This window comes from Rhinopithecus bieti, unplaced genomic scaffold (assembly GCF_001698545.2).
Source record: "Rhinopithecus bieti isolate Rb0 unplaced genomic scaffold, ASM169854v2 scaffold_19708, whole genome shotgun sequence".
NCBI lineage: Eukaryota > Metazoa > Chordata > Mammalia > Primates > Cercopithecidae > Rhinopithecus > Rhinopithecus bieti.
In genome coordinates this window covers 2156566-2182035 of record NW_016810765.1, presented here as the reverse complement: position 1 = coordinate 2182035, position 25470 = coordinate 2156566, and the positions used below count along the sequence as shown (strand labels likewise).

Here is a 25470-nt window from a genome sequence, read left to right as displayed (position 1 = left end):
GGGGGGGGGCGCGCGGGGGGCTACTTTCTCTTTGTCTTTTCACTTCCTCTCTCAATTATTTCAAAAAGATTGAGCCTCTTGGAACGGTAAAGCTGTTGCTGCTCTGCACGGTGTGGTCACTCGGAGCACACTGTTGCCCTTCATAACTGCTGTCACCTACTTGATCTTATTCGATTAACCTTAGAGAGGGTTCATGTTATTATATTTATGTCACAAATGAAAAGAACAAGGCCAGAGAGGTTAAGTCCAGCTTTGCCCAGAGACACACAGCCAGTAAGTGGCAGAGGTGGGCATAGATTCTATGTCTTCTCATTCCCAGCATCTGTGAGAACAAACATTGATCTATGTTTTCCAGAGATGGTTTGAAGGTCTCATTGAGAGCATAGTGGTTTGGATTCACCTGTATAAAAGAAAATGTCCGAGTGAAAATACAGGGCACTTTTCTGAGCAGAGGCTATTCAACAGTGAAATCTATTCATGCTGAAGCTGTTTTTCTTTGACACAGGAAAACATACTCCTCAAGCTTTGGAGTTTTGTGTGATGGACTCTGATGTACAGTATGCAACTGTGAGATTAATGAATGTGTCACTGATGGAAACGTGCTGAGCCCAACAGGCTCTGGAGACCAAGTGTCACCTGTAATGGGAAGAAGGCACCTGAGAGGCAGGGTCTCTGGAGGGTCTGTGGGCATCACCTGACATGCATGTGGGCATCACCTGATATGCCTGTAATGGGACAACAGGTGACTGGATGTCACTTATAGTCATTTCAGCTGAGAGTTCTCTGTAATGTGGGGAAAGAAGTTTAATGGCCTGTAACATCAACTCTTTCCCTGCTACAGAACAGGTGTGATTCTGTCAAATTCTCTCTTCCAACTTCCCCATTCTCAGCTGTTTCTTCATTTGGATCATATTCATTAACTGTCCCAAAGCCTGAATGCATCCCACATTGATGCAATAGGGAGTAATTTTAGTTTAGTGCAGTTTAATATCCCTTAAGCTAAATTCTTCTCTTTCAAAACTCTAAGAAACACATAAATCTCCCTGCCAATCTTTTGTATCACCATAGCATGACAAAGGCCACATGATTCTAAATCCAATATGCGCAAAGATGAACATGCATCAGATGCACTGGCCTCTGGATAGTCGTCCTGAGTTGCCTGTGTTTTCCAGTCTTTCTTGAGCATTTGATTAATTCACACTGGTGAATAAAGAAAACTGCAAATATAATTGAAAGAAAATCTAGGCAGATGGAAGTCAAGGTTAGTTTGGATTTGTAATTCTGTATTGGTGAGAATTTTTGGTTGATACTTGCCCTGAAAACCTAATATGATATTTTTTTAGAGAAGTCTATTGTCTAATAGGATGATTTGTATACAGTATGATAATTCCTTTGCAGACCCCGTGTTGGGAGGCTTCAGTATATGCCGAGGGAAATAGACTTGGGATATTTTCTAGTAAATGTGTGGGAGTGGGAGTGGGATCACTGACTCTGAGACTGATCTGCATGGTTGTTAAATCATGCACACCTGCTAAATAATTAGCATGCTGTGGGGCAGGGGGTCCTGAAGGTAAATCCTTGTGTGCCCCAATTCCTAGCCGTCCAACTCCTTTCTGAATATACTTCTGCTTTATTTTAAAGACAGAGCAGAAAGCATTGAGGGCCAGGAATAGCAGTCCAATTAAGCTAGTGTCTCACCATGGCTAATATCCCATGCTGGGTCTCCTCTCCTGTCCCCGTTTCCTCAAAATATCTTTACACCGCTTCTTATCCTTATCACTCCCACTTCAGCAGAGCCTGCTCTTGGCCAGCATGCCAGGGAGTTAACATCTATCAGTGTTTCCTCTGCAGCTACATATGTTATTTGACCTTCACCATCATCCTCAGAGACAGGCATCATTATACCCAGTTTGCAGAGGTGGAAACTGAGGCTCAAAGAGGTCAAGTAACTTGCTCTAGGGCAGACAACTAATGAATGTTGGAGCTAAATTTCTAGTATGCCATTCCTGAGAGTCTTAGCTTATATTTCCACTTCAACAGACTGTAGGGACATAATACACTTACTTCAGGAAGAGCGGTCATTCCACAGCTCTATTTAAACTGTCATGTGTATAGGAGTCACCTGGGAATCTGGCTGAAAGGCAGACTCTGATTCAGTACACTTTGGGGTGGAACAGGATTTTGCACTTCTAACAGGCTCTCAGGAGATGCCAATGCTGCTGTCCTGCAGAGCCCACAAATCTGAGTAGTGAGAGTCCAGAGCATTGATGAGCCAGGAGAGGTGCATTAGAATCCGAGGGGGCTGCACAGCTGGGAGGAGGTGCCCTGCAGTGGAAGTGGCGTGCTTCTCCCGAGGAGGTGTGGCCTCGCTGCAATCACACTGCCGTGAGAGGCCTGATGTGCTGCGTCTGTAGCTATCATATTTCAGGTAAGATCATTGATTTGGGAGGAAAAAAGAATCTTTTTGGCCAGATGAGGTGACTCACACCTGTAATCCCAACACTCTGGGAGGCTGAGGCGGGAAGATCACGGGAGCACAGGAGTTCGAGACCAGCCAGGGCAACATAGTGAGACCTCGTCTCTACTAAAAATCAAAAAGTAGCTGTGCTTGGTGGTGCGCACCTGTAGTCTCAGCTACTTGGGGGACGGAGGCAAGAGGATTGCTTGAGCCTGGGAGGTCGAGGTTGTAGTGATCCAAGATCACACCACTGCACTCCAGCCTAAGCCCTGTCTCAAAAAAAAGAAAAAAAATTTCTGTCACACCGCCATGCAGAGAGCCATGGGTTCTAATGACCCATAAAACAGGCTCTGCATGCAATACATATTTCTAATATGTATTAAAATTGCTTCATATCCCTTATGCTTTTCTCATACAAAACACAGGGCCTTGTGACTTCACAGTACCTGGCAGCAAGGAGGGACCGTAAATACATTAATACGACCGGGCGCGGTGGGCTCACGCCTGTAATCCCAGCACTTTGGGAGGTCGAGGTGGGTGGATCACCTGAGGTCAGGAAGTCAAGACCAGCCTGGCCAACATGATGAAACCCCGTCTCTACTAAAAATACAAAAATCAGCTGAGTGTGGTGACACGTGCCTGTAATCCCACCTACTTGAGAGGCTGAGGCAGGAGAATCACTTGAACCTGGGAGGCGGAGGTTGCAGTGAGCAGAGATGTTGCCATTGCACTTCAGCCTGAGTGACAGAGCAAGACTCTGTCTCAAAAACAACAACAAAAACACATTAACAGGCTGGAGGGAGAAGTAGAAGAGAGCTGAAGGAACTGGTGGTCTTTTAGGGAATGCAGGGCTCTTGGCTGGGCTCTTTGAATGATCTCGGGAGGAGGAAAGCACACGACTCACCCTACAGAAAACTTAATGTTGGAATGAAACTTTTCTTTCTTTTAAGACAAAACCATTCACAGCTCCCCTCAACACCTTTTGGTCTCTTTCTCTCTTTATCTAAATAATAATAGTAATATGATATAATTAGTAATTATATCTTAATGTATATAGTATATAGTGTTATATATAATTTATATACTATGTATTATATAAATATAATTACATATCTAATAAATATAATTATATATTATATTGACATTATACATTATATGTAAATATATATTATATATAAATATAATAATTATATGTATATATATATAAATATAATTATATGATACTTATAATATATATAATATAATAAATATAATTGTATAATATAATTAGAAGTACAATTATTATTTTTTTTATTATTGAGACGGAGTCTCACTCTGTCACCCAGGCTAAAGTGCAATGGCGCGACCTTGGCTCACTGCAACCTCTGCCTCCCAGGTTCAAGCAATTCTCCTGCCTCAGACTCCTGAGTAGCTGGGATTACAGGCCTGCACCACCACGCCTAGCTAATTTTTGTATTTTTTAGTAGAGACGAGGTTTCACCATGTTGGCCAGGATGGTCTTGATCTCTTGACCTTGTGATCTGCCTGCCTTGGCCTCCCAAAGTGCTGGGATTACAGGTGTGAGCCACTGTGCCCGGCCGTATCTAAATTATTTAAAATGTTTCTTCTCTTTATTTGAAGTCATCTTCCCTAAAGTCCTTGTGACATCTGGATGGCCTTTGTGTTCTGCTTTCTTGTCCCCACCCGCCCTATTGTTAGTGGTGCGTGGTTCCATGTGGTGCTTAGTTATTTATGGTGCTCCTTTATTATTCATGCCTTTCTTCCTTTGTTCAGGACTGTTGCTTAGTCACTGTGCTTCTCTGATGTGTTCTTGGTTCATGCTTCATTTCCTACTGCCCTTTAGTGCTTTTCTATCCCTTTTCCCTTAACACAGAATTCTGTTTCTCTTAACATAGTGGGGACCCCGGAGTGGTTTGTAGAACTTTCCTTAGCTTGGGGATGGTCAGCAGGCATTGTAGAGGTTTTAGGAATCATTTTAGGTGTGGTTCTTTATCAATTGGCTTTCACCAGGTTATGCCGTGCTAGCAAAAATCCCCAATGTCGGTGGCTTTCAGGATTAAAGGTCTATTTCCTGCTCATGTTACAAGTTGCTGAGGGTCAGCTGTGGCTCCAAGTGCCTTCTGTGTTCTGGAATGTAGGCTAAAGGAGCAACAGCTGTCTGGGATACGCTGCTCTCATGGGTAGAAGAGAGTTAGGGAGCTGGTACGATCCAGTAATTGTTCTTGAAGCTTCTGCTTAGAACTGGAATGAGTCACTTCCGTTTTCTCTTCATCAGCCACAGCAAGCAAATCACATGGCCAAGCCCAATAGCAGCGGGGTGGGAAGTATACTCTGCCCATGGGCAGGCACTGAAAGTTACATGGCACTGCGCAGGGACGGATTATTGTCATTTACAGGAAGGAAAGTTAATAATTAGGAGTTGGCCATGGATGTTGGCCATGTTGACCAGGATGGTCTCGATCTCTTGACCTTGTGATGTGCCTGCCTTGGCCTCTCAAAGTGCTAGGATTATAGGTGTGAACCACCGCGCCTGGCCGCATTGCATAAATTGTTTAAATATTCACTAAATAATTTTATTTTCATAAAAGCCCTATTTGGTAGGTACTGTTATCCCCATTTTGCACATGGGGAAACTGAGGTAGAGAGGGGTGAGTTACTAGCTATACTCACACCACTACTACGTGGTGAGAGCTAGCATTCACCATCTGGTGGACATTGAACAGAACCACACTTGTATTCTACTGATGGTCGTATCGATGGGTAGATTGTGACCAATTAAAAACTTTAAAAAAATAGGAGATTTGGGGGGACAGTTTCAATTAATGAAAATCTCCAGTAGCTATTTAGTCATCTCGTATGTCTTGCGATGAGGGTTGAATAGCAGTTGTTTTCATTTGGGATGACTTCAGGCTGCATCTATGTCCCAAGTTAGGAGTTTGGGGAAGCTAGGTGAATTCCTTTAGGTCACCAGGGAAGCATTTATGGAATATGACTGCCTGGAAGAGCTTTTAAATTCTCAGTGCTTTAGTTTCTTCTCAATATAAGAAATATAAATTGGGACTAACAAAAGACGCTCCTTCATAGGGGATTCTGAAGATAAAGTTAGGCAGCATATGTAAAGCTCTCAGAACTATGTCTGGCATGTAATCAGAATTTTTGAGTGAGTATTCTGATGATGAGGATGATTTCTACTACTGTGATATCTCAACCCCTGGAAAACATATTGGGAATCCCCAGACCACTAGTTTTAGAGTCAATAGACAATCAGATTTATGTTCCTGAGTTAAAGATTTATTTATTAAGATAAATAAATAATAATAAAAATTAACCTAGAAAGTAGGGGCCCTTAAGTTTCTGGCCTCTTGAAAAAAAAAAAAAAAAAAAAAAAAAAAAAAAAAAACTAGCCCACAATTTCTCTTAAAGAGATTAATTTTAGGTTGTGTGTTCGCCCACTTCAGTCATTGTGTGGAGTGAAAATCCTTTAAAATATGTTACATAAAGTTCTGGTTTATTAGGTGAACACAGTGCATTTGGGGCTTGTTTGGGTGGGGTAAGTTGTGTGGTTTGCTGGGAAATTCCAAGCAAGGGCAGAGAGGAGAGGCCTCAGGCTTCTGTCTGGAAGTCAGTGGCTTGGCCTCAAGGGGACCTGATAGAAATGGGTAAAGCTATACAGGTTGGTGCTATGTGGGGTGTTTGAACATAATGAGGCTTCCGGCCTGACGACTGTTTTTGTTTCACATCCCAATCAGCTGAGCCTGAGAGCCTTAAGGTGAAAGGAAAAGAACAAGGGTGGTGGAATTAGAATGTCAAGTTTAGTTACTTCTCAGCTGTGTGAATTTGGGTATGTTCCTTAACCTCTTTGCATCTTGGTTTATTCATAAATGTAATGCTATGTATTATTTATTCATCATGATTATGTGTAAGAGCATTGCATAAATTCTTTTTTTTTTAATTGAGATGGAGTCTCGCTCTGTCGCCAGGCTGGAGTGCAGTGGCACGATCTTGGGTCACTGCAACCTCTGCCTCCTGGGTTCAAGCGATTCTCCTGCCTCAGCCTCCCAAGTAGCTAGGACTACAGGTGTGCGCCACCATGCCCAGCTATTTATTTTATTTTATTTTAGTAGAGATGGGGTTTCACCATGTTGGCCAGGATGGTCTCAATCTCTTGACCTTGTGTTCTGCCCACCTTGGCCTCCCAAAGTGCTAGGATTATAGGTGTGAACCACCGCACCTGGCCGCATTGCATAAATTGTTTAAATATTCACTAAATAATTTTATTTTCGTAAAAGCCCTATTTGGTAGGTACTGTTATCCCCATTTTGCACATGGGGAAACTGAGGTAGAGAGGGGTGAGTAACTAGCTATACTCACACAGGCAGGAAGGGGAGTTAGGTTTTGAACCCAAGCAGTTGAACTCCAAAGTCTACATGCATACCCATCGTGCTTTGCTGCCTTTTGACACAGTCAGCACGTCACCAGGGGTTGCCGCTCTGAAGAGTAAGTCTGTTCATTTCTTCTAAATCCTAGTCCACTATTTAACATGTAGGAAGTAGATGCTCTGTAGACCTTAATGGTTATTTCCTTTCCCCTTTCCTATTTCCTTTCAGTTGTCCTGGTAGACCCAGTTAATCAGGACTGGTGGGTGCCTAGGAATGGAGTGAGAGATCTTGAGCCCCAGTTTTCCCTGGGCAAGATCTCACCTGACTCTCAAATTCACCTTGTCTCATTTATTGTATGAAACTTTCACTTTTTCAGCCTTTATAGCACCAAGCTGGAAGGTATTATGTCATCTTATAAAGCAAACCCTAAATTGAAAGAATAATGGCCTAGTTTGGTGACCCACTCAGCACACACCATTATATCTTCATATGAAGCCTCCTAGTCAAGTAATATGTGAATGAGTTTTACATATATATTAAATCTGCTTTGGAGATCATCTATCTTTATGTATTTGATTTTTCCCCCATTATTCTGCATGGTTTCAAAGTGGGGAGCTCCTTACTCCTTCCCTTGGGGTAAAGAACCTCTATGCTGAAAGGTGTGGCATTCACAGATTGGCTGCTGTGAAGACTTGACACACCTCTTCGGTGATTCTGTTTCTGTTTCCTCTTACTGGTGGTTGGGTTCCAAATTGTCCCTGTGGCTGGTGCCATGTTCCAGAAGCAGAAATATGTTGTGGAAAAAGTAATGGCTCCAGGGAATAAATAAGAGGTGGGTTTTAGTGCTTTCCCTTCTAAGTAGGAGCTGTGTGACCTTGGCAAATAACTGGCCATTTCTGGAATCCTGTTTCTTCAATTGCAGAACAAGGAGCCAGTGTTAGTTGAACTGTTCCAAACTAGGGGCTCCAGCATTTTGAGATCTCCCATGCAGGGATCCATTTTAATATTTTAAAACTAATAGTGCTGTTCAATGGGAAATAAAAACTTTTAAAACATGGAGTCCACAGAGAAAAGAGAAAATGAAAGCGATCACTGGTGGTGGAAAGTTGGGGAGCAAGAATCAGTTCTTATTTATTTTTTTTGCGGCACTATGCACATAAAGCTCTTGGTTTATTAGGCCAATCAGGCATGTTATTTAATCTCTAAGCCTTAGACAATCAGACACATTATTTACATCTCCAAGTCTTACTTTTCTCATCTGTTAAAATATGAACATAGTATACAATCCGTATTTGGGGTTCAGAAGTTTGTTGTGAAGATTAAACGCATTTGAAGCACTTAGCCAATGGCACTCAATACACTGTGGCTATTTTTCAAGTTCTTCAGTATGGGTTTACATTTACCCAGAAGGGATATTTTAGATTAAACTAGCCCCCACCAGATTATGTTGTAAATTTCTTTAGCTCTAGGGTGGGGTTATTTGGGTTGCAGTGAAACCAGGGATGGAACAGTTAATCCCCACTTCCTTAGGAACTATAATCCAAGTGTGCTTTGTGCAAGGCTTTCAGCTGGGTACACCATCAACTGGTAACATCTGGGCCCAACCAGAATAGGCAAATGGGGAGAGGAGAGAAGGGAGAGGGAAACAAATATGAGACCAAAGCCCCTGGAACAGACAGGGCATTCCTAGTCCTTGCTATTTATTGAATGCATACTCTCAGTGATAATTGCTACCATTTAACTAGGACTTACCATGTGCCAGGCACTGGGTTAAGTATATCTTATATACTGTTTTAATTTTCTTAGGCACTCTATGAGCCACTCTCCTATCCATTGGCCAAAGCAAGTCACAAGGTAAGTCTAGATTCAAGGCATGGAGAAAGAGATTTCTCTTGATGAGAGGAGCAACAATGTCACATGGAAGGGGCACAGATAAAGGATGGGGTCACTTTTGTCAGTTTGCAGATCTCCACAGTACCAGTAGTAGAGAAGATGTTGCATTTTCCTGGAGTAACTTCTGCACCCAAGAAAAAGGGAGTCAGGAGTCAACTGCCTCTTTGTGTCTGGAATTCCTCTCATTACAAACAATCCAAGAGGCAGTATAATGGAAGTGTGGTCCCATTGTTTGAACTACTCAGGAGCCACATTGTAACTATTTGGAGAATTTCCTGCTTCCTGAATTCACCCAGATTCTCATGTTCAAAACAAGCCCCAGCCTAAATGTCACTTATCTGTTATCCCAAAGCTCTGCTAAGTGCTACGTGGTTAGTTTGGTATCCAAAGCTGTAGACATTTCTACCAGCTTTTCCAAGGTAGAGAGAACGAACAATGAATCTTAACTTCTAGAAGTAATCAATTCCTCAGTTTATTAATTCATGAAAGTGGTTGTTCAAGGCTGAACCCGAAAGGTGCGATGTTTCATATTGTGGGGAGTAAGATGGATTCTTGGACGACTTGAGGTGGTTTATTACTTTTTTCTCTTTGCAAATGACACTGTCTTTCTGTATTTAATAGTGACAGTGTAGTTTTTGTGAAGCGATTTTGCTGTATGTAAAAGTGAGTCAACTAAAATGTAAGCAAATAATACAGGGGATCTATGGCTAGGGCAAAACCCACAAAGATGGTATGTGAATGATTCTTGGTAAATGGAGTCATGTATACGAAAGCCTGGAAAGGCCACCACCTAGTTGAGAAAATTGAGGCCTGAAAGAGGAAGCGAGCTGCTGAAAGTACTATACCTAATAAAGAGCCGCTCTGGGCTTAGTTGCAGCCCTCCTGCTTCTAAATTATTTTTATCTCCCACTGTACCAAACTACTCATTTCCTCTAAGCCAAAAGCCCCAAGTAAACAAAAATTACCTCCATGTGTGATCTGGTTTGGATCTGTGTCCCCACCAATTTCATGTGGAATTGTAATCCCCATTGTCAGAGGGGGTGCCTAGTGGGAAGCGATTGGATCATGGGGGCAGATTTCTCAAGAATGATTTAGTACCATCACCCTGGTACTGCTCCTGTGATAGTGAGTGGGTTCTCATTAGATTTGGTCCTTTTAAAGTATGTAGCATCTTCCCTGTCTCTGTCTTGCTCCTGCTCCCACCATGTGAGATACTTTGCTCCCTGCTTGCTTTCTACCCACCTTGCCTTCCACCTTGATTAGAGATTTCCTGAGGCCTCCCTGGAAGCTGAGCAGATGCCAGCATCATGCTTCCTGTACAGCCTGCGGAACTGTGAGCCAATTAAACTTCTTTACCAGTCTCAAGTATTTTTTCATAACATTGCAAGAACGACCTAACACAGTGTGCAAACACATATTTTATTAGGAAATGTTACAAAATGAATAATATTTCCTACCTTTTACAGCTAAGCAGTTTATATGCTTGGTGATGAGAAAGGTAATTATAATAATCATATATGATGTTAATGTTTACCTTAGTATTTGGGGGAGTTGCCTCACAATTTTTTCATGAACTTACACTATAATCAAAATAAATTTGTATGCGAAATCTGTAAATATACTACGTATGCTTTGAGAAAATATTACCTTATAAACACATACTTGTATATCCACATTAGAGATTTTCTTACCAGAAATCACATTTACCCTTGAAAGAATAGATGAAGATTAATAAATTAAAAATAAATGTATTAAATAATGATACATGCTACAATGTTGTTGAACCTCAAAAACATTATGTGAAGTGAAAGAAGCCAGTCTTAAAAGATCACGTATTGTATAATTCCTTTTACATGAAATGTCCAGAAAAGGGCCAGGTGCGGTAGCTCACACGTGTAATCCCAGCACTTTGGGAGGCCGAGGGGGGCAGATCATGAGGTCAGGTGTTCAAGACCAGCTTGGCCAATATAGTGAAACCTCGTCTCTACTAAAAATACAAAAAAATAGCTGGGCATGGTGGTGCATGCCTGTAGTCCCAGCTACTCAGTAGGCCAAGGCAGGAGAATCAGTTGAACCTGGGAGGTGGAGGGTGCAGTGAGCCAAGATCGTGCCACTGCACTCCAGCCTAGGTGACAGAGCGAGACTCCATCTCGGGGGCTGGGGGGTGGGGGAAAGAAATGTCCAGAAAAGGCAAATCTATAGAGACAGATTGTAGACTGGTGGTTGCTGGGGCAATGGAGAATAACTGCTTCATATGTATAGGGTGTCTTTTTTGGATGATGAGAACGTTTAAGAAGTAGATAGAGTGGTAGTTGTCCAATATTGTGAAGGTACTAAATTCCATTGAATTGTTCACTTTAAAATGGTTAATTTTATGTTATGTAAATTTCACTTCAATTAAAAATACTATATATATATGTGTGTACTTACCATATATACTCATATACAAGCCCATGCATGGTATTTTTATTATTTTATTAGTATAGTGCTTCTCTAACTTTTTGGTCTTAGGATCCCTTTCCACTCTTAAAAATTAATGAGGAAGCCAGGCGTGGTGGCTCATGCCTGTAATCCCAGCACTTTGGGAGGCCGAGGCGGGCAGATCACAAGGTCAGGAGTTGGAGACCAGCCTGGCCAATATGGAGAAACCCCCATCTCTACTAAAAATACAAAAATTAGCTGGGTGTGGTGGTGTGTGCTTGTAGTCCCAGCTACTTGGGAGGCTGAAGAAGAAGAATTGCTTGAACCTAGGGGGACGGGAGGTGGAGGTTGCAGTGAGTTGAGACCACACCACTGCACTCCAGCCTGGGTGACAGTGTGAGACTCCGTCGCAAAAAAAAAAAAAAAAAAGAAAAAAAAGTGAATAACGAGGTTGCCCCAGAACTTCTATTCATGTGTGTTATATTTATCAATATTTACATTAGAAATGAAAATGGGAAAAAATTATTTATTTTTTCATTTGTTAAAAATAACATAAACATGTTTCATGTTAACAAAATAACATTTTATTTAAAATAACTATATTTTCCAAAACAAATACATCTTAGCAGCAGCTAGTTCAGCTCACAATTCAAATAATCTCACAATTGCTTTTACTTTTAGATAACTCTTCGTCTTCCACATGCAAAAGACATACTTTATGCGTACTTCCCATTTGACCACAGAGTATTAAAAAAGATGTGTGTACTCAAGGTTTGGGATTTAATTAAATTAATATCTTTTTTAATGTTTCATTGAGGAAATTCACAAGTGAAACTGGCAGTTTTGGTCCTGTGAGGTCGCAGCTGTGAGGAGTACAGTGACTACTAGGGTAATTGGATAGATTAAGGCTCTCGCAGTTTCACTCATCACTGCTTTTGTGCAGACATCTACCCAGCAAAAAAGCCATCAGTACAAATGTCCACACAGCAAAAAAGGCAAATAGTGTCTTCTAATTTTCATGAAAATAGATTTGACTTCACAGACCTCCTGAAAGTTACAGGGACCCCCTGTGGTCTGAGGACCACAAATGAAGGACTTTGATTCCTCACAGTGCAGTACAGGAATTGCGAATTATGTGTACTTACAACATGGATGGCTTTAAAAAATGACAGGCCTCTTTCTTAAAGAACTGAGTAATCTTTACGGTGGAAATAAAAAACAGGGCCTTGTTTTAATCAGATTTCAGATCTTCTTCTGTGATATACCTCCACTTCAGGCTCTTTGCTCTACCCTTTGCTGAGAATGCTTCTCTTCCAAATGTGCAACCAACCCTCCCTCACCTCCTTTGGGGCCTTACTTAGCCATCATTCCAAGGAGCCTTCTTTGGTCACTGTATTGAAAATATTGCTCCCTTTCCAACACACACACACACACACACACACACACACACACACACACACAATTACTTTTCCCTGTTATGTTTTTCTTCTTAATATTTATCTCTATTTGATGTGTTACACATTTTATTTAGTTTATTTCCTTGTTCCTCATTAGAATGTAAGCTACATAAAAGCAGAGGTTTTCATCTATTTTGCTAGTATCTCCTGGTTTGCTTATCTCCTGTGTTCAGTAAACATTTGTTCACTGATATCCAGAAACATTTGTCAAATGTTGTTGAGTATAGTAGCATAGCTAAAAGTTTGCTATAGTATTCATTGTATCGTAACAAAAGGAGGATGTGCAGATAGCCTCAACATGTATTACATAAGATGTGCAATGGAAAAGTGGTTTTATGATCAAATAAGTTTGCAAAACATCTCTTTCTCTGTTTTCTTTCTCTGTCTCTCTCATACAGACCACATACACGTGGAGATTTACAGTGAACTAACATGAAGCATCTGAAAGGTCCTGTGATGTGGCCATGTGTTTAAACATTGTTAAATTCAATATCTTTCAGACTGTTTTCTAGCGCTCACTGGAACACACTTTGGAAAATGCTTTCCTGTGCATAGGCTCCCTGGCTCACTTTTCATCATGGTTGTAAGGGTCGACTGGGATAAAAGCTATGGATTTGGTTAGTATATTCTGGAAAGCTATTCCAATGTAAGATTTTTATGAGTAATTCAAGTGGAAAATAAAACAAAAAAAAATACTTCCTAATTCCTAATTTTGTTTGCTGGTAAAACAGTTTGGTGATGGAAAGGACTAGAAGGGCAGTCTTTGTATAATTATGTGTTTAATAATATACACTTTAAAATAAGAGTAATTCATTGTAATTCAGATTGCTTTTGGGTGAGGAGGTGGGGGTTGTCAGGACAAAGTAGTAGGATTTTTTTAAGTTTTAGGAAAGAGCTTAAGAAATGCTCTAATTTTTGTAACCTGTTACAAAACCAATTAACCCAGGAGAATAAATACCTTGTCTGTGCAGATTTTACAGATCATAAAGGAAGAAAATCTCTAAAAACCATGTAGTATTCTTACCCCTCCTCAGAAATCTGTACTGTATTCTCTCTGACTTTTCTGAAGTGGGTTATCTAGCCTACATCCCTTAGTGAATAGTCAGCAGAGCTTCTCTCTAAGGATTCAGAAGCTCCCTGGACAGCGTGTCTTCTGTGGTCCTCTCTAAGTAACTTTTCATTGCACAGATTGAAGCAACCTGACTCTAGATGAGAAAAATGAAGCCAAGAGGGCAATCGCTTCTTCATAACAGCACTATGGTTCAGCTTCTTGCTCATGACACCCTCCCAGCCTACAAAGAATTCCCACCTTTGAACAGGTCCATGAGCTTTAAGAGTGGACTCTTCCACCTGCTCTCCGTTTTCCTTCTCTTTGGCCATCTTCAAAGAGAATGCTTGGTTCTCTAACTGGCTGTCCTATCCTTGGGGTCAGCCTGCATTCTTGTGCCCAGAGTCATCAATACCTTGACTCTTCAGTGGCCTCAGGGACCATCTGATTCACCACAGTGCTGATCTGTCTTCTGCAGAGCACCATTTCTGAGAAATCAGCAGGACCCGCAGCATCTTGCTGATGCAGGTATTGATCCCTACCTGTGCATTGCTTAATCAGCCCTGGAATCTATCGATAACATGACCACTGCTAAATCCCCACTTCCTGCTAAGTCCTGATTCCACGTCTCTACCGCTTAGGGTCACAGTATATCTTACACTATACCTAAGTAGTTTTTATGTTCTGTCTTGAGCAAGTGTGTCTACTAAACAGGTATTCTCTCTAAGCCCCAGTGGCTGGAAGTGATATTATAGAAGGTAGCAGTTGCCTGCCCCTGTAAAAGCATTTAACTGTGCATTATTTATAACCCAGAGAAAATTTTTCTTCTTCAAATGGCAGATTATTCATTCACCCATGCTTGATTACTGTACTCTAATGTCTCAATGCTTCTTATGCATTAATCAAACAAACCTCAGGAGATATTCAGCAGCTGGGGGGGATCGGTTTTGGGTAGTCTGAATGGAGATTGGAGGGGTTCCTAGAAGGTCACCTCAGAGTCTTGAGTGCAGCAATTCCCGAACTTCTACCATTAGAAAGCTGTTCCTATGTGTGTGTGTGTGTGTGTGTGTGTGTGTGTGTGTGTGTGTGTCTGTGTTTTAATTGAGACAGGGTCTCACTCTGTCACCCAGGCTGGAGTCAAGTGGCACAATCTTGGTTCACTGCAACTTCCACCTCCCGGGTTCAAGTGAGCCTCCCGATTAGTTGGGACTATAGGTGCCTGCCACCAAGCCCGGCTAATTTTTTGTATTTTTAGTAGAGGTGGGATTTCGCCATATTGCCCAGGCTGATCTTGAACTCCTGAGCTCAGACAATCCATCTGTCTTGACCTCCCAAAGTGCTGGGATTACAGGCATGAGGCACTGCACCAGGTCTGTTTTTTTTTTTTTAATGAAAAATGTATAGGTCTTCTTTTAAAATGCATGTCCTCCTGGGATCCCTCTTCTATACCCATGTTCTTTTGTAGACTTGTTCTAGAGCATTAAAGCTTGAAGCAAATCTTAATTATCATTTGGTCCAGTCTCATTTTTAGAGATGAAGATGTGAGGCTGAGAAGACATGCATGTCTAGATCAAGGTCTCATTGCCAGTTAGCAGTAAAGTTGGACTCAGTATCCTATGTCTCCTGCCTCTTTTCCAGAAAGCTTTATGTGTCTTATGGCATCCTGAGGAGACAACTTTTTTCAGATGTGTCAACTTGTATTAAATTCCATGCTTAAAAATATCTCATGTAATGCAGTTTGATTAGCATTTCTCTAGAGTCACTATAATTCTAGGGATGGCACGCACTGGGGTAATTATATATAAAATTTCCTCTTCGTTTTAAGTCACTTCCAAGATCCAATGGTTATTTTAAAACTAGAGTGGGAAGTAGCATATTTGGCTAGCAGCACTGTTAGAAACAGAAGAGTTAGAATGACTGGCAGGTGCTGATAATCTCTTTGTCAATTCCACTAAAAATGGACAGTGTTGGACTTCATTCCTACCCAGCAACACCACCAAATGTAATAGGTATGTCTAGGTGGGAGAGGAGGAGCCCCAAGTAGCACAGAAAGAGGAAATAAGTGAAAGGAAAGAAAGAGAAAACTTTAAATCTATTTGTTTATGTAGGTGTCTCCAAGGAATCAGTATCACCCATTGCCTGCCTTGGGAAATTTCTGAAAAGTCCAGGGGAATCTGGACCCCAAAAGGGTCAGTATTGTGAGCAGGAGGAACCCTCAGTGCCTCTGGCATTGTGGGTCATGGACTTGGAATGCTTTTCCTTGTAGAAAAACAGGAAGTGTTCCAAGCAGAATATGCTATTCCTTGCTTTGACAATTTTCTGTAATTCACTTGAGTCAAATCCAGATAAATTTTGAGTTCTGCTTATTCGTTGTATATTTTTATTTCCATTTATCTACTTAAATAGTTTTCTTCTAAAATCCAAGATGGTTCTTCTGTGTCTAGTTGCTTCATTTCTCTTGAAAAGATTTCGCAAGCAGATTCATAGAGATGATTTTTCTCTACCTCACAGGAAATAGGAATTTCTAGTACTAGTATGTCATAGAGCCATGATTCTTAAGTGTTTGTGTGTATTGCATTCACCTGGGGAGCTTGTTGAAAACACAGGTACCTGGGTCCCACGACAGATCTACCTGATAAGAACGTAGTGGAATGGGACCAGGGCTGTGCGTTTTTAACAGTTATTCTTGGTGCCTTCTGCACCCACCCTATAATTTTGGTGTTCTCCCAAGTTTGAGATACATGTCAAAGGGACATAGATAGGAAGAAAGGATGGTTAGCAATGGTATGACTTGGGTGTTGAGAAAGCCCCCGTGCCCACATTCCCTATTCATTCTATTGTAAACATTTATTGAGCCACCTATTTACTGTGTGCAGAGAACATCATGAGACTCTGGACTCACACAGGTGGCTAAAACACAGAACCAGCTGGGCATGGTGGTTCATGCCTGTAATCCTAGCACTTTGGGAGGCCAAGGTGGGCAGATCACAAGGTCAGGAGTTTGAGACCTATCGGGGGAACCCACCCCCGATAATTCAACGTTATTTCACGTAGGTTCTTTTCTGTTTCCCTAAGTGTCAGTTGGTCTGAGAAATAAAGGGAAAGAGTACAAAAGAGAAATTTTAAAGCTGGGTATCTGGGGGAGACATCACATGTCAGCAGGTTCCATCATGCCCCCCAAGCTGCAAAACCAGCAAGTTTTTATTAGTGATTTTCAAAGGGGAGGGAGTGTACGAATAGGGTGTGGGTCACAGAGATCACACGCTTCACAAGGTAATAAAATATCACAAGGCAAATGGAGGCAGGGTGAGATCACAGGACTGGGGCGAAATTAAAAATGCTAATGAAGTTTCATGTCCCACTGGGCACACATTGTCATTGATAACATCTTATCAGGAGACAGGGTTTGAGAGCAGACAACCGGTCTGACCAAAATTTATTAGGTGGGAATTTCCTTGTCCTAATAGGCCTGGGAGCACTACAGGAGACCGGGGCTTATTTCACCGCTTATCTGCAACCATAAAAGACAGACATTCCCAGAGCAGCCATTTTAGAGACCTACCCCTAGGAACGCATTCTCTTTCTCAGGGCTGTTCCTTGCTGAGAAAAAGAATTCAGCGATATTTCTCCTATTTGCTTTTGAAAGAAGAGAAATATGGCTCTGTTCCACCCCACCCTCAGGCAGCCAGACCTCATGGTTATCTCCCTTGTTCCCTGAACATCACTGTCATCCTGTTCTTTTTTCAAGGTGCCCAGATTTCATATTATTTAAACACACATGCTTTACAAACAATTTGTGCAGTTAACATAACCATCACAGGGTCTTGAGGCGACATACATCCTCAGCTTATGAAGATGACAGGATTAAGAGATTAAAGTAAAGACAGGCATAGGAAATCACAAGAGTGTTGATTGGGGAAGTGATAAATGTCCATGAAACCTTCACAATTTATGTTCAGAGATTGCAGTAAAGACAGGTGGAAGAAATTATAAAAGTATTGATTTGGGGAACTAATAAATGTCCATGAAATCTTCACAATTTATGTTCTTCTGCCAAGGCTTCAGCTGGTCCCTCTGTTCAGGGTCCCTGACTTCTCACAACAGAGAGCAGCCTGGCCAATATGGTAAAACCCCGTCTCTCCTAAAAATACAAAATAGCCAGGTGTGTTGGTGCATGCCTGTAGTCCCAGCTACTCGGGAGGCTGAGGCAGGAGAATCACTTGAACCTGGGAGGTGGAGGTTGCAGTGAGCCGAGATCATGCCACTGCACTCCAGCCTGGGCGACAGAGCGAGATTGTCTCAAAAAACAAACAAACAAACAAAAAACACAGAGTTTGCCCTCAAGTTGCTCACAGTTTAGGACAAATAAATATGATCACATCTATTTACAACCCAGAAATCTCCAGTACTGAAGAGTATTAAAGGTGGTGTGGGTGGGGAGGTCAGTAGAGATTTCACAGAAAAAAGTGATATTTGAGCGAAGTTTTCAAAGAAGAGTCACAGTTCACTAGGCAGACAATGGGGAAGGGACGTCTAGGTAGAGGGAAGGGCCGGTGCAAAGACTTGGGGGTTGAAAAGTGTGTGAGATTGGAACCTGGAATACAGGTGCTGTCTGTATGGCTGAAACATACTGGGGTGTGTGTAGCGGGAGAAAAGCTTGGAAAAAAAGCCTAAGAAGTATAGATTTTTGGAGGTAGATTATAGCAGAAAGGTCACTGACAAGAAAATAGGTTGTATGCAAGTAGAATTATTGTTTCATAATTTGTTACTGACATTTGGTGTTGACTCATTGTTAATTAATGTGGTCCCCTGCACTACAGCACTACCCCAGCCCATTTTTGATCTCATCTTGTGATAGTTAATATACTTTGCGGCAAACTCATTCTACCCTTTTAAGAAATTTCTTCCTTTATTTTTCTCTCATGCTCTGGTTCTGAGGCAATGCTTGAGCCTGTAGTTCCTAGCATTATTTCTATTAGGTTTGTGAACGCTGTTATTAAAATTTGTGTCTGGTTCCTTTAAATCTTAATTATAAATTAAGCAGCAATACCAAATGAAGTTCGCGTGATGGGATGGAAAATGTCAACTGTCTTTTTCCTATTAGACTGACTTATGGATATATCTCAGTTTGTTTTTTAAGTTTTCATTTCTTTTTAATGTCAAGACAACTTAATAAAGCTCCGTCTAGAGTTTTAACTTAATGGCTGTCAGAATCAGCCTTGATAATTGCTTCTTTTGGGCTATCTGCATGTCTTCTTTCCATCGGTAACAAAATCAATACTGACACCAATTCAGAGCATTAGACTCCCCAACGTGCTTTCATGTGCACTTTTTAAATGGTTTGACCAGCAACCCTCTGAATTTCACAGAATATTATTATGATTTTCCAGTGTAACAGGTGAGGAAACAGAGACTCGGCCTCATTAAAATTTTGCTGTACTAATGATTTTTTGATATTTACTATGGCTGGTATTTTATGTGACTCTTTGAGAGACGGTAAGTTCTCCTTCCTTTTAAAACCGTCAATAATGGAGCCACCAAAGCCAAAGCTTTAAGTGCTGGTGTGGCCTTTTGGTACTCATGATTAAGATCACATTTATTTGTAGTAATAATTCAGTATTACATCTCCCAAAGAGATGTACTGAGCAAGCACTGCAGTGACAAGATAAGTTGCCCTGTTTTGTTCCATATGTCTGTGCTCTAAGTATTCCATAGTTTTAATTGGTTCCCTGCAGAATAACGTTTACAAGCATATGGTATGGAAAATGCTGACTGCTTTTGTTACCATGTATTTTAGTACTTGTGGTGGCCCCAGTTCACTTAGCCTTTAAATGTGATTATGAGGTTATTTAATACACTTTGTGGAGTACTTTTCCTTAACCTGCTTACCAAGTGTTAAATGCCATCGATATTGTGTATTGGGTAGCCCGTCCGTAGTTGGCCAGAGCACGAATTCACAAAAGCTTTCATCATGGGTTTGTACTGCAAGGATGCTCTCTCTCTCTCCTTGCCTCATGTGCAGTTTTCAAAGGCACTGCGAGGCTGCCTTCAATTATGCTTGAGAGTAAGACGCGCTGTTGGGAGCACGAAAGAGCCAAGAGGCACACAATAGAGCTCTCTGGCGCCTCGTTTGGGAGATTTACCAGTGATCCCTTGAAAAGGGAAAAGGGATTACAGATGTGAAATTAGACACAAAGATTGAAGAGGGGACCAGCTGTATTTTTGGATATTAGAGTTACTTTGGCACTTGGGTGGTTTCCTCGGGGAGTACAGTGGCAGAGTGCAGTTGAATTATTAATATTTCTGAGACTATGTACAAGGCTTCTTTTTTAAAAAAACTTTTATTATGGAAAATTTAAAACATATACAAAAGTGGAAAAAACTGAGTAATTAATCCTCAGTGGACCTATGACTTAGTGTATTAGCTTTCTAGGGATGATGTAACAAACCACCAAAATTGGAGTGACTTAAACAACAGAAATTTACTGTCTCACAGTTCTGGAGGCTGGAAGTTCAAGATCAAGATGTTGGCAGGGCCAGGCTTCCTCTGAAGGCACTGGGGAGGGATCTGTTCCAGGCCTCTCTCCCAGCTCTTGGTGGTCTCAGACGATCCTTGGTTTGTGGATGGGCTTCTCCCTGTGTCCTCACATCACCTTCCCTCTGTTCACATCTCTGTGTTTAAATTTCCCCTTTTCATAAGGTCACAGTCATGTTAGATAAGAGTCCATCTAATGACAGCATTTCAGCTTAGCTAATTACATCTGCATGACCCCAGGTCCAAATAAGCTTATATTCTGAGGCACAGGGGTTAGGACCCCAACATGTTGTGTTGGGGAAGCACATAATCCATAATGCTTACCTTGAATAATTATCAATGTTTTGCTAATCTTGTTTCATCTGTTCCTTACCACACATACGCACTTTTGTTTCCTGTGGTATTTTAAAACAAACCACAGACGTATCATTTTACCTGTTAAGTTCTTCAGTATGTATCTCTGATCAATACAGAGTTTTGAAGTGTGAGGGGGTGTGTGTGTGTGTGTGTGTGTGTTGGGTATATGTTTTCCATAATCATCATGTAAAATTTTTTTTAACTTAATGAGAAGCATGAAAAGAAGAGTAAAGGCTCCTGCTACTCTTCAGCCTGGGAAACTCTTATCTTTCTTCCCTTGAAGAAAGGCAAAAGTAACTTCCTCTGTGAAGCCTTCCCAACACTTAGGGCAATTAATGGCTCCTGTCCTCTGTGCCCCCAGGTTGTTCTTCTGTGACTTGTAATGTATAAGTAATTGTACTGTATTTGTGCAGCAGAGGTGAAAAAAAGACTGGCTTTTGTGCATCGTCGCTCTGTCTCTCTTCCTCCACTTCTTAGAAGAGATGTTTCTAGAAGCCCACTGAGGGGCAAGGAGCTGAGGAGGAGCTCAGGGAGGGGGTGCGGTGGGGAGAGTTTGGAATATGCACGTGAGGGTGCTTGGATGGTGGGGCTTGCAGACGCTATACCCTCAGTGGAGGTTGCTGGCCGTGAGGGCAGTGTTCTAGGGCCTACCCTTCCAGGTGCCAAGGGCTTTTGTGGGTATGGCGTGGTATCTGTTTCTGTTGTTTCTAGGTGGGGCCAAACAATAGAAGTCTTCTATATATGCAGGTGTTTGTGGTCATCTGTATAAATGTTGACTATTTTCATTTTTTTACAATGTCGCTACCTACAGTGTAATTTTAAAAAATTGTCGTAGTAACTAGGCTGGGTGTGGTAGCTCATACCTGTAATTCCAGCACTTTAGGGGGCTGAAGCAGGCAGATTGCTTGAGGCCAGAAGTTTGAGGCCAGTCTGGGCAACATGGTGAAACCTCATCTCTACTAAAACTACAAAAATTGGCCAGGCGGTGTGGCATGTACCTGTAGTCCCAGCTACTCGGGAGGCTGAGGCAGGAGAACCACTTGAAACCAGGAGGTGGAGGTTGCAGTAGCCTGAGATTGCACCCCTGCACTCCAGCCTGGGCAACAGAGTGCGACTCTGTCTTAAAAAATTGTCATAGTAATTTATATTTGCCTCATTTGCCCCGAGATAATTAAGATTGATCACTGTAAGTTTAGAAACACATATAAAATGGCTAGCAGATAGCATGAGGAAGGGCTGAGCAGGGCCTTGGAGGCCCAGGATTACCAAAGCACTAGACACAGCTGTTAGCAAACATAGTATAGTTATCTCTTGGTTTCCACAGGCAACTGGTTCCAGGACCCTCCCTGGATACCAAAATCCATTGATGCTCAAGTCCTTGATACAAAATTAACTAGTATTTGCATATAACCAACATGCTTCCTCCTGTATACATTAAATCATCTCTAGATTACTAATGATACCTAAAACAATGTAAATGCTATGTAAATTATTGAAGGAATAATGACAAGAAAAAAAGTCTGCATATGTTCAGCACAGATACAACCATCCATTTTTTGTTTTTCTTTGAGTGTCTTTTATGCCTGGTTGGTTGAATCCATGAATGTCGAACCCAGGGATATGGATGGCTGGCAGAGAGCGAGGTGGTCCTTAAACACACAGGCTTCGGTGATCCTCATTCTAGGACAGTTACAGTCTATATGGATCAAATTTATCTGTCACATAGGGATAATGTAGGACTCCCACACAGGGGTCTGAGAATTTTGTGAAATGATGCCAGGCTCAGAGAAACAACATGACCCATGGTAACTGCCCAGCAGTTGCTCTGTAGGCACCATTCACTTTGGATTTTATGTGAATGGCACTCCCGGAGTTGAGCAATGGTGAGGTACTCTTTGCTGCCATATTGTTATTAACTGGTTGTTGCCACTTAGGTTTCTGTCTTCAGTTATGGGGATTTGCTAGCCAGGGAGTGGGAAAGAGGACCTCCCTCTCTGATGATGTCAAACCTGCCTTTCTTCTCTTGCCCTCACTCCACATCTTACTGTCAACACCTGCTACCACACATCTGGAATCCAATCCATTGAGGATTTTTTTTTAGCATGTTCTCCCTCCTTTCCACTCTGAGACTCTAAAGAGGGAACTAAATTATCAGCAAATTAAATTATGAGTGTATTAAAAAGTTACTCCTTGTAGCAAAAAAAAAAAAAAAAAAAAAAGTTGGGGAGTCTTGCTCTCTTCTTTTGATAAAATTTATATTTAATAGGACCTATTTTATAGCTGTTTATTACGGCAAAAGATTTGGGTGATCTGATGCATTTTATTATGTATTGTTAAGGGTTTTCATAAGTAGTTTAAAAAACTTTCTCTGTGTTAAGTGCTCTGGATGGGGATATGTACTTGTTTTTCAAGTCCAAAAAGAAAGAAAGTAAAGCAACAAAATACTCTTCTACTATAACAGCTTTCTTTTAATGTGGCTGATTTATTTAGAACATCAAGATAGAAAACATTTCTGTATTAACGATCTCTTCCATAATCTATTTAGTTAATTATCTCCCTTAAAATTACAAAAATAAAATTCAAATTGATAATATCAAAAAATTTTCCAATTGTCGGGCTCTGGAGACCCAAGTCAATTCTCATAGAAGAGAGAAGACAAAAGGAAGATGTCTGAGCAACTCAAAAATCAGTTATTTACTACTTTGAATCATAAAACCATATTTTCCCAAGGTGGGAAGCCTCTGATGCTTAGAATACTTTAAACTTTCCGTTGGGAGAGTTTCTTCTTAATAGAGCGTGATACTCAATTTATGTCAACATGTTTATGCTTTTAAAATATCAGTGGAATAATATGGAATTTATATATGCATGCATTTCTCTATCTCGCTGCATCTGCATTTACTTTCTGTTGCACTGTTCTTTGCCATAAAATGTGTATTTTAATAAACCTTTGTTGAATATCTACTGTGCACCAGACACTGTTTAGTTTTAAGAGCGTTTTCTATTTTGCAAAATATTTTGAGAGAGAGAGAGAGAGAGAGAGAGAATGATCCTGACAGGTCACCTGGAAGGTGAGAGTTCTTCTGTCACTGAAAAACATACAGTGTAATAAATAATGGCATCATTAAAAACTGTCATCTTTGCAAAGTACAGTAATTGCTCTGCAGATCCCTTCCCTGTGAATCTGCATACCTGCACCGTGCTGGAAATGATCTTCTCTTCCCTTCCGCTTCTAGCCGCTTATCTATTCATTACTGTCAGGTCTGAGTGGGTTTCAGACATGCCAGGTGTGTGGTGTCACCGGCCTGACGTCCGTTCCAAATGCAGACATTTACACTCACGAGTATTAAAGCAATAGATCTTCCTTATGACAACAAAAAGCTGACTGCAGAAAAGCAATGCTTCTGGGAAAAGTCTTTGAGCGCATCTTGGCTTGTTCATGGGGGGAGAAGACCTGACTAATTAGCTCCAGCCCTTCTAATCCGAAGGAGCAGAAATAATTAAAGTATCTGGGGCAACCTGTGCCACACAGCAGCAGGCTACAACAGAAGGGGCGACGCGGTAAGAGGACGTAATCTTAACACAGGCTCCCAAAAGAAAGTTCTGGGAACTTTCCCCCACAAGGATCTATTAAAGTAAAATTAAGATATTTATGAATCACAATTTTTTAAATAAAATGAAAATACTTTAATCTAGAATAGAAGGGAAATTCCTACAAAAATTAGGGCTGCTTAATTATTAAGGTACTAGCCTTCAGGGCAAATTTGAGAAGTCATAACAATCTTTTCTGATTGTTATTGCATTTTGAGGCTGAGTCAGCTATTGCCCTGGGCAGAAGTCCTTTGTCTTAGAGACACTGCTGTGAATGATCATGTACATGTGATTGTGTAAATATTAGGGGAGAAGGAAGGGTTCTATCCTGCAGAATTTCCTAATGGATGTTAACTAACTTCCGTGGTCCTCCCATATGCACCTTGTTCAGGGGGTTGCTAGGAATGGTGGGCACAGTAAACCAGCTCAGACCTGAGCGTATGTGTGGACACCTGCAAGACAGCCTCATGGCACATGTCTGTGCAAAGATGTACAGTTTGTTTTTCAGAAGACTCTGTATTCTAAGTGGAGGGCTTGGAAATGTGTTTGGAAGAGTGGAAAAAGACAGGTGGAAGAGTTTCGAATGGTATCATAGCTTTGTTATTTTGGATCTTTTTTCTTTGCTTTTGATACAAGTTACTGTAAATGTCCTGTGCCACCATTTACTGCCTGTCATGTATGTACTGAATCATATGAGGCTTTTTTCTTGATATATTGTCAGGAAACAGTTAATAAAGAAATCCCATTTACACTCACCTCACATATAGAGTGGGTTTCTTTTTCCTGTCTATGGGAAAAAGGAATGACATGAAAAGCAGGAAGCATGCCTGAGTGCTCTAGTGAATTAAGATTGGAACCAGAATTTGGGGCTATTTCTCCACATCTTATTGTTTTTGTCTTAATTTGTAGCCAGGATAAATATTTAGATACATGTACACATGAGCCTAGGAATAACATTAGGCTGTCAAGATTAAGAGAAGAAAAGCAAACCCGGCCAGGCGCGGTGGCTCATGCCTGTAATCCCAGCACTTTGGAAGGCCAAGGTGGGTGGATCACGAGGTAAGGAGTTCAAGACAAGCCTGACCAACATGGTGAAACCCCCTCTCTACTAAAAATACACAAAAAAAATTAACGGCGTGGTGGCACATGCTTGTAATCCCGGCTACTCAGGAGGCTGAGGCAGGAAAATTGCTTGAACCCAGGAGTTGGAGGTTGCAGTGAGCCGAGATCATACCATTGCACTCCAGCCTGAGTACAGTGGGGGAAAAAAAAAAGAGCAAAAGGCCGGGCGCGGTGGCTCAAGCCTGTAATCCCAGCACTTTGGGAGGCCG

General features: G+C 41.3%; 1 protein-coding gene across 13 annotated transcripts in view; it reads left to right on the top strand.

The window, feature by feature from the left end:
* The window catches only part of PRUNE2 (prune homolog 2 with BCH domain), a 301804-nt gene that overhangs the window by 14751 nt on the left and 261583 nt on the right, over window positions 1-25470 (top strand). For 9 of the 13 annotated variants that reach the window (XM_017892703.1, XM_017892708.1, XM_017892702.1 and 6 more), the window contains exon 2: window positions 8644-8691. The exons of the other annotated variants lie outside the window; for them this stretch is intronic. In XM_017892703.1, coding sequence (XP_017748192.1) covers window positions 8644-8691 — 48 coding nt within the window. The remainder of the gene's footprint in view (window positions 1-8643; window positions 8692-25470) is intronic. 13 annotated transcript variants of the gene reach the window in all.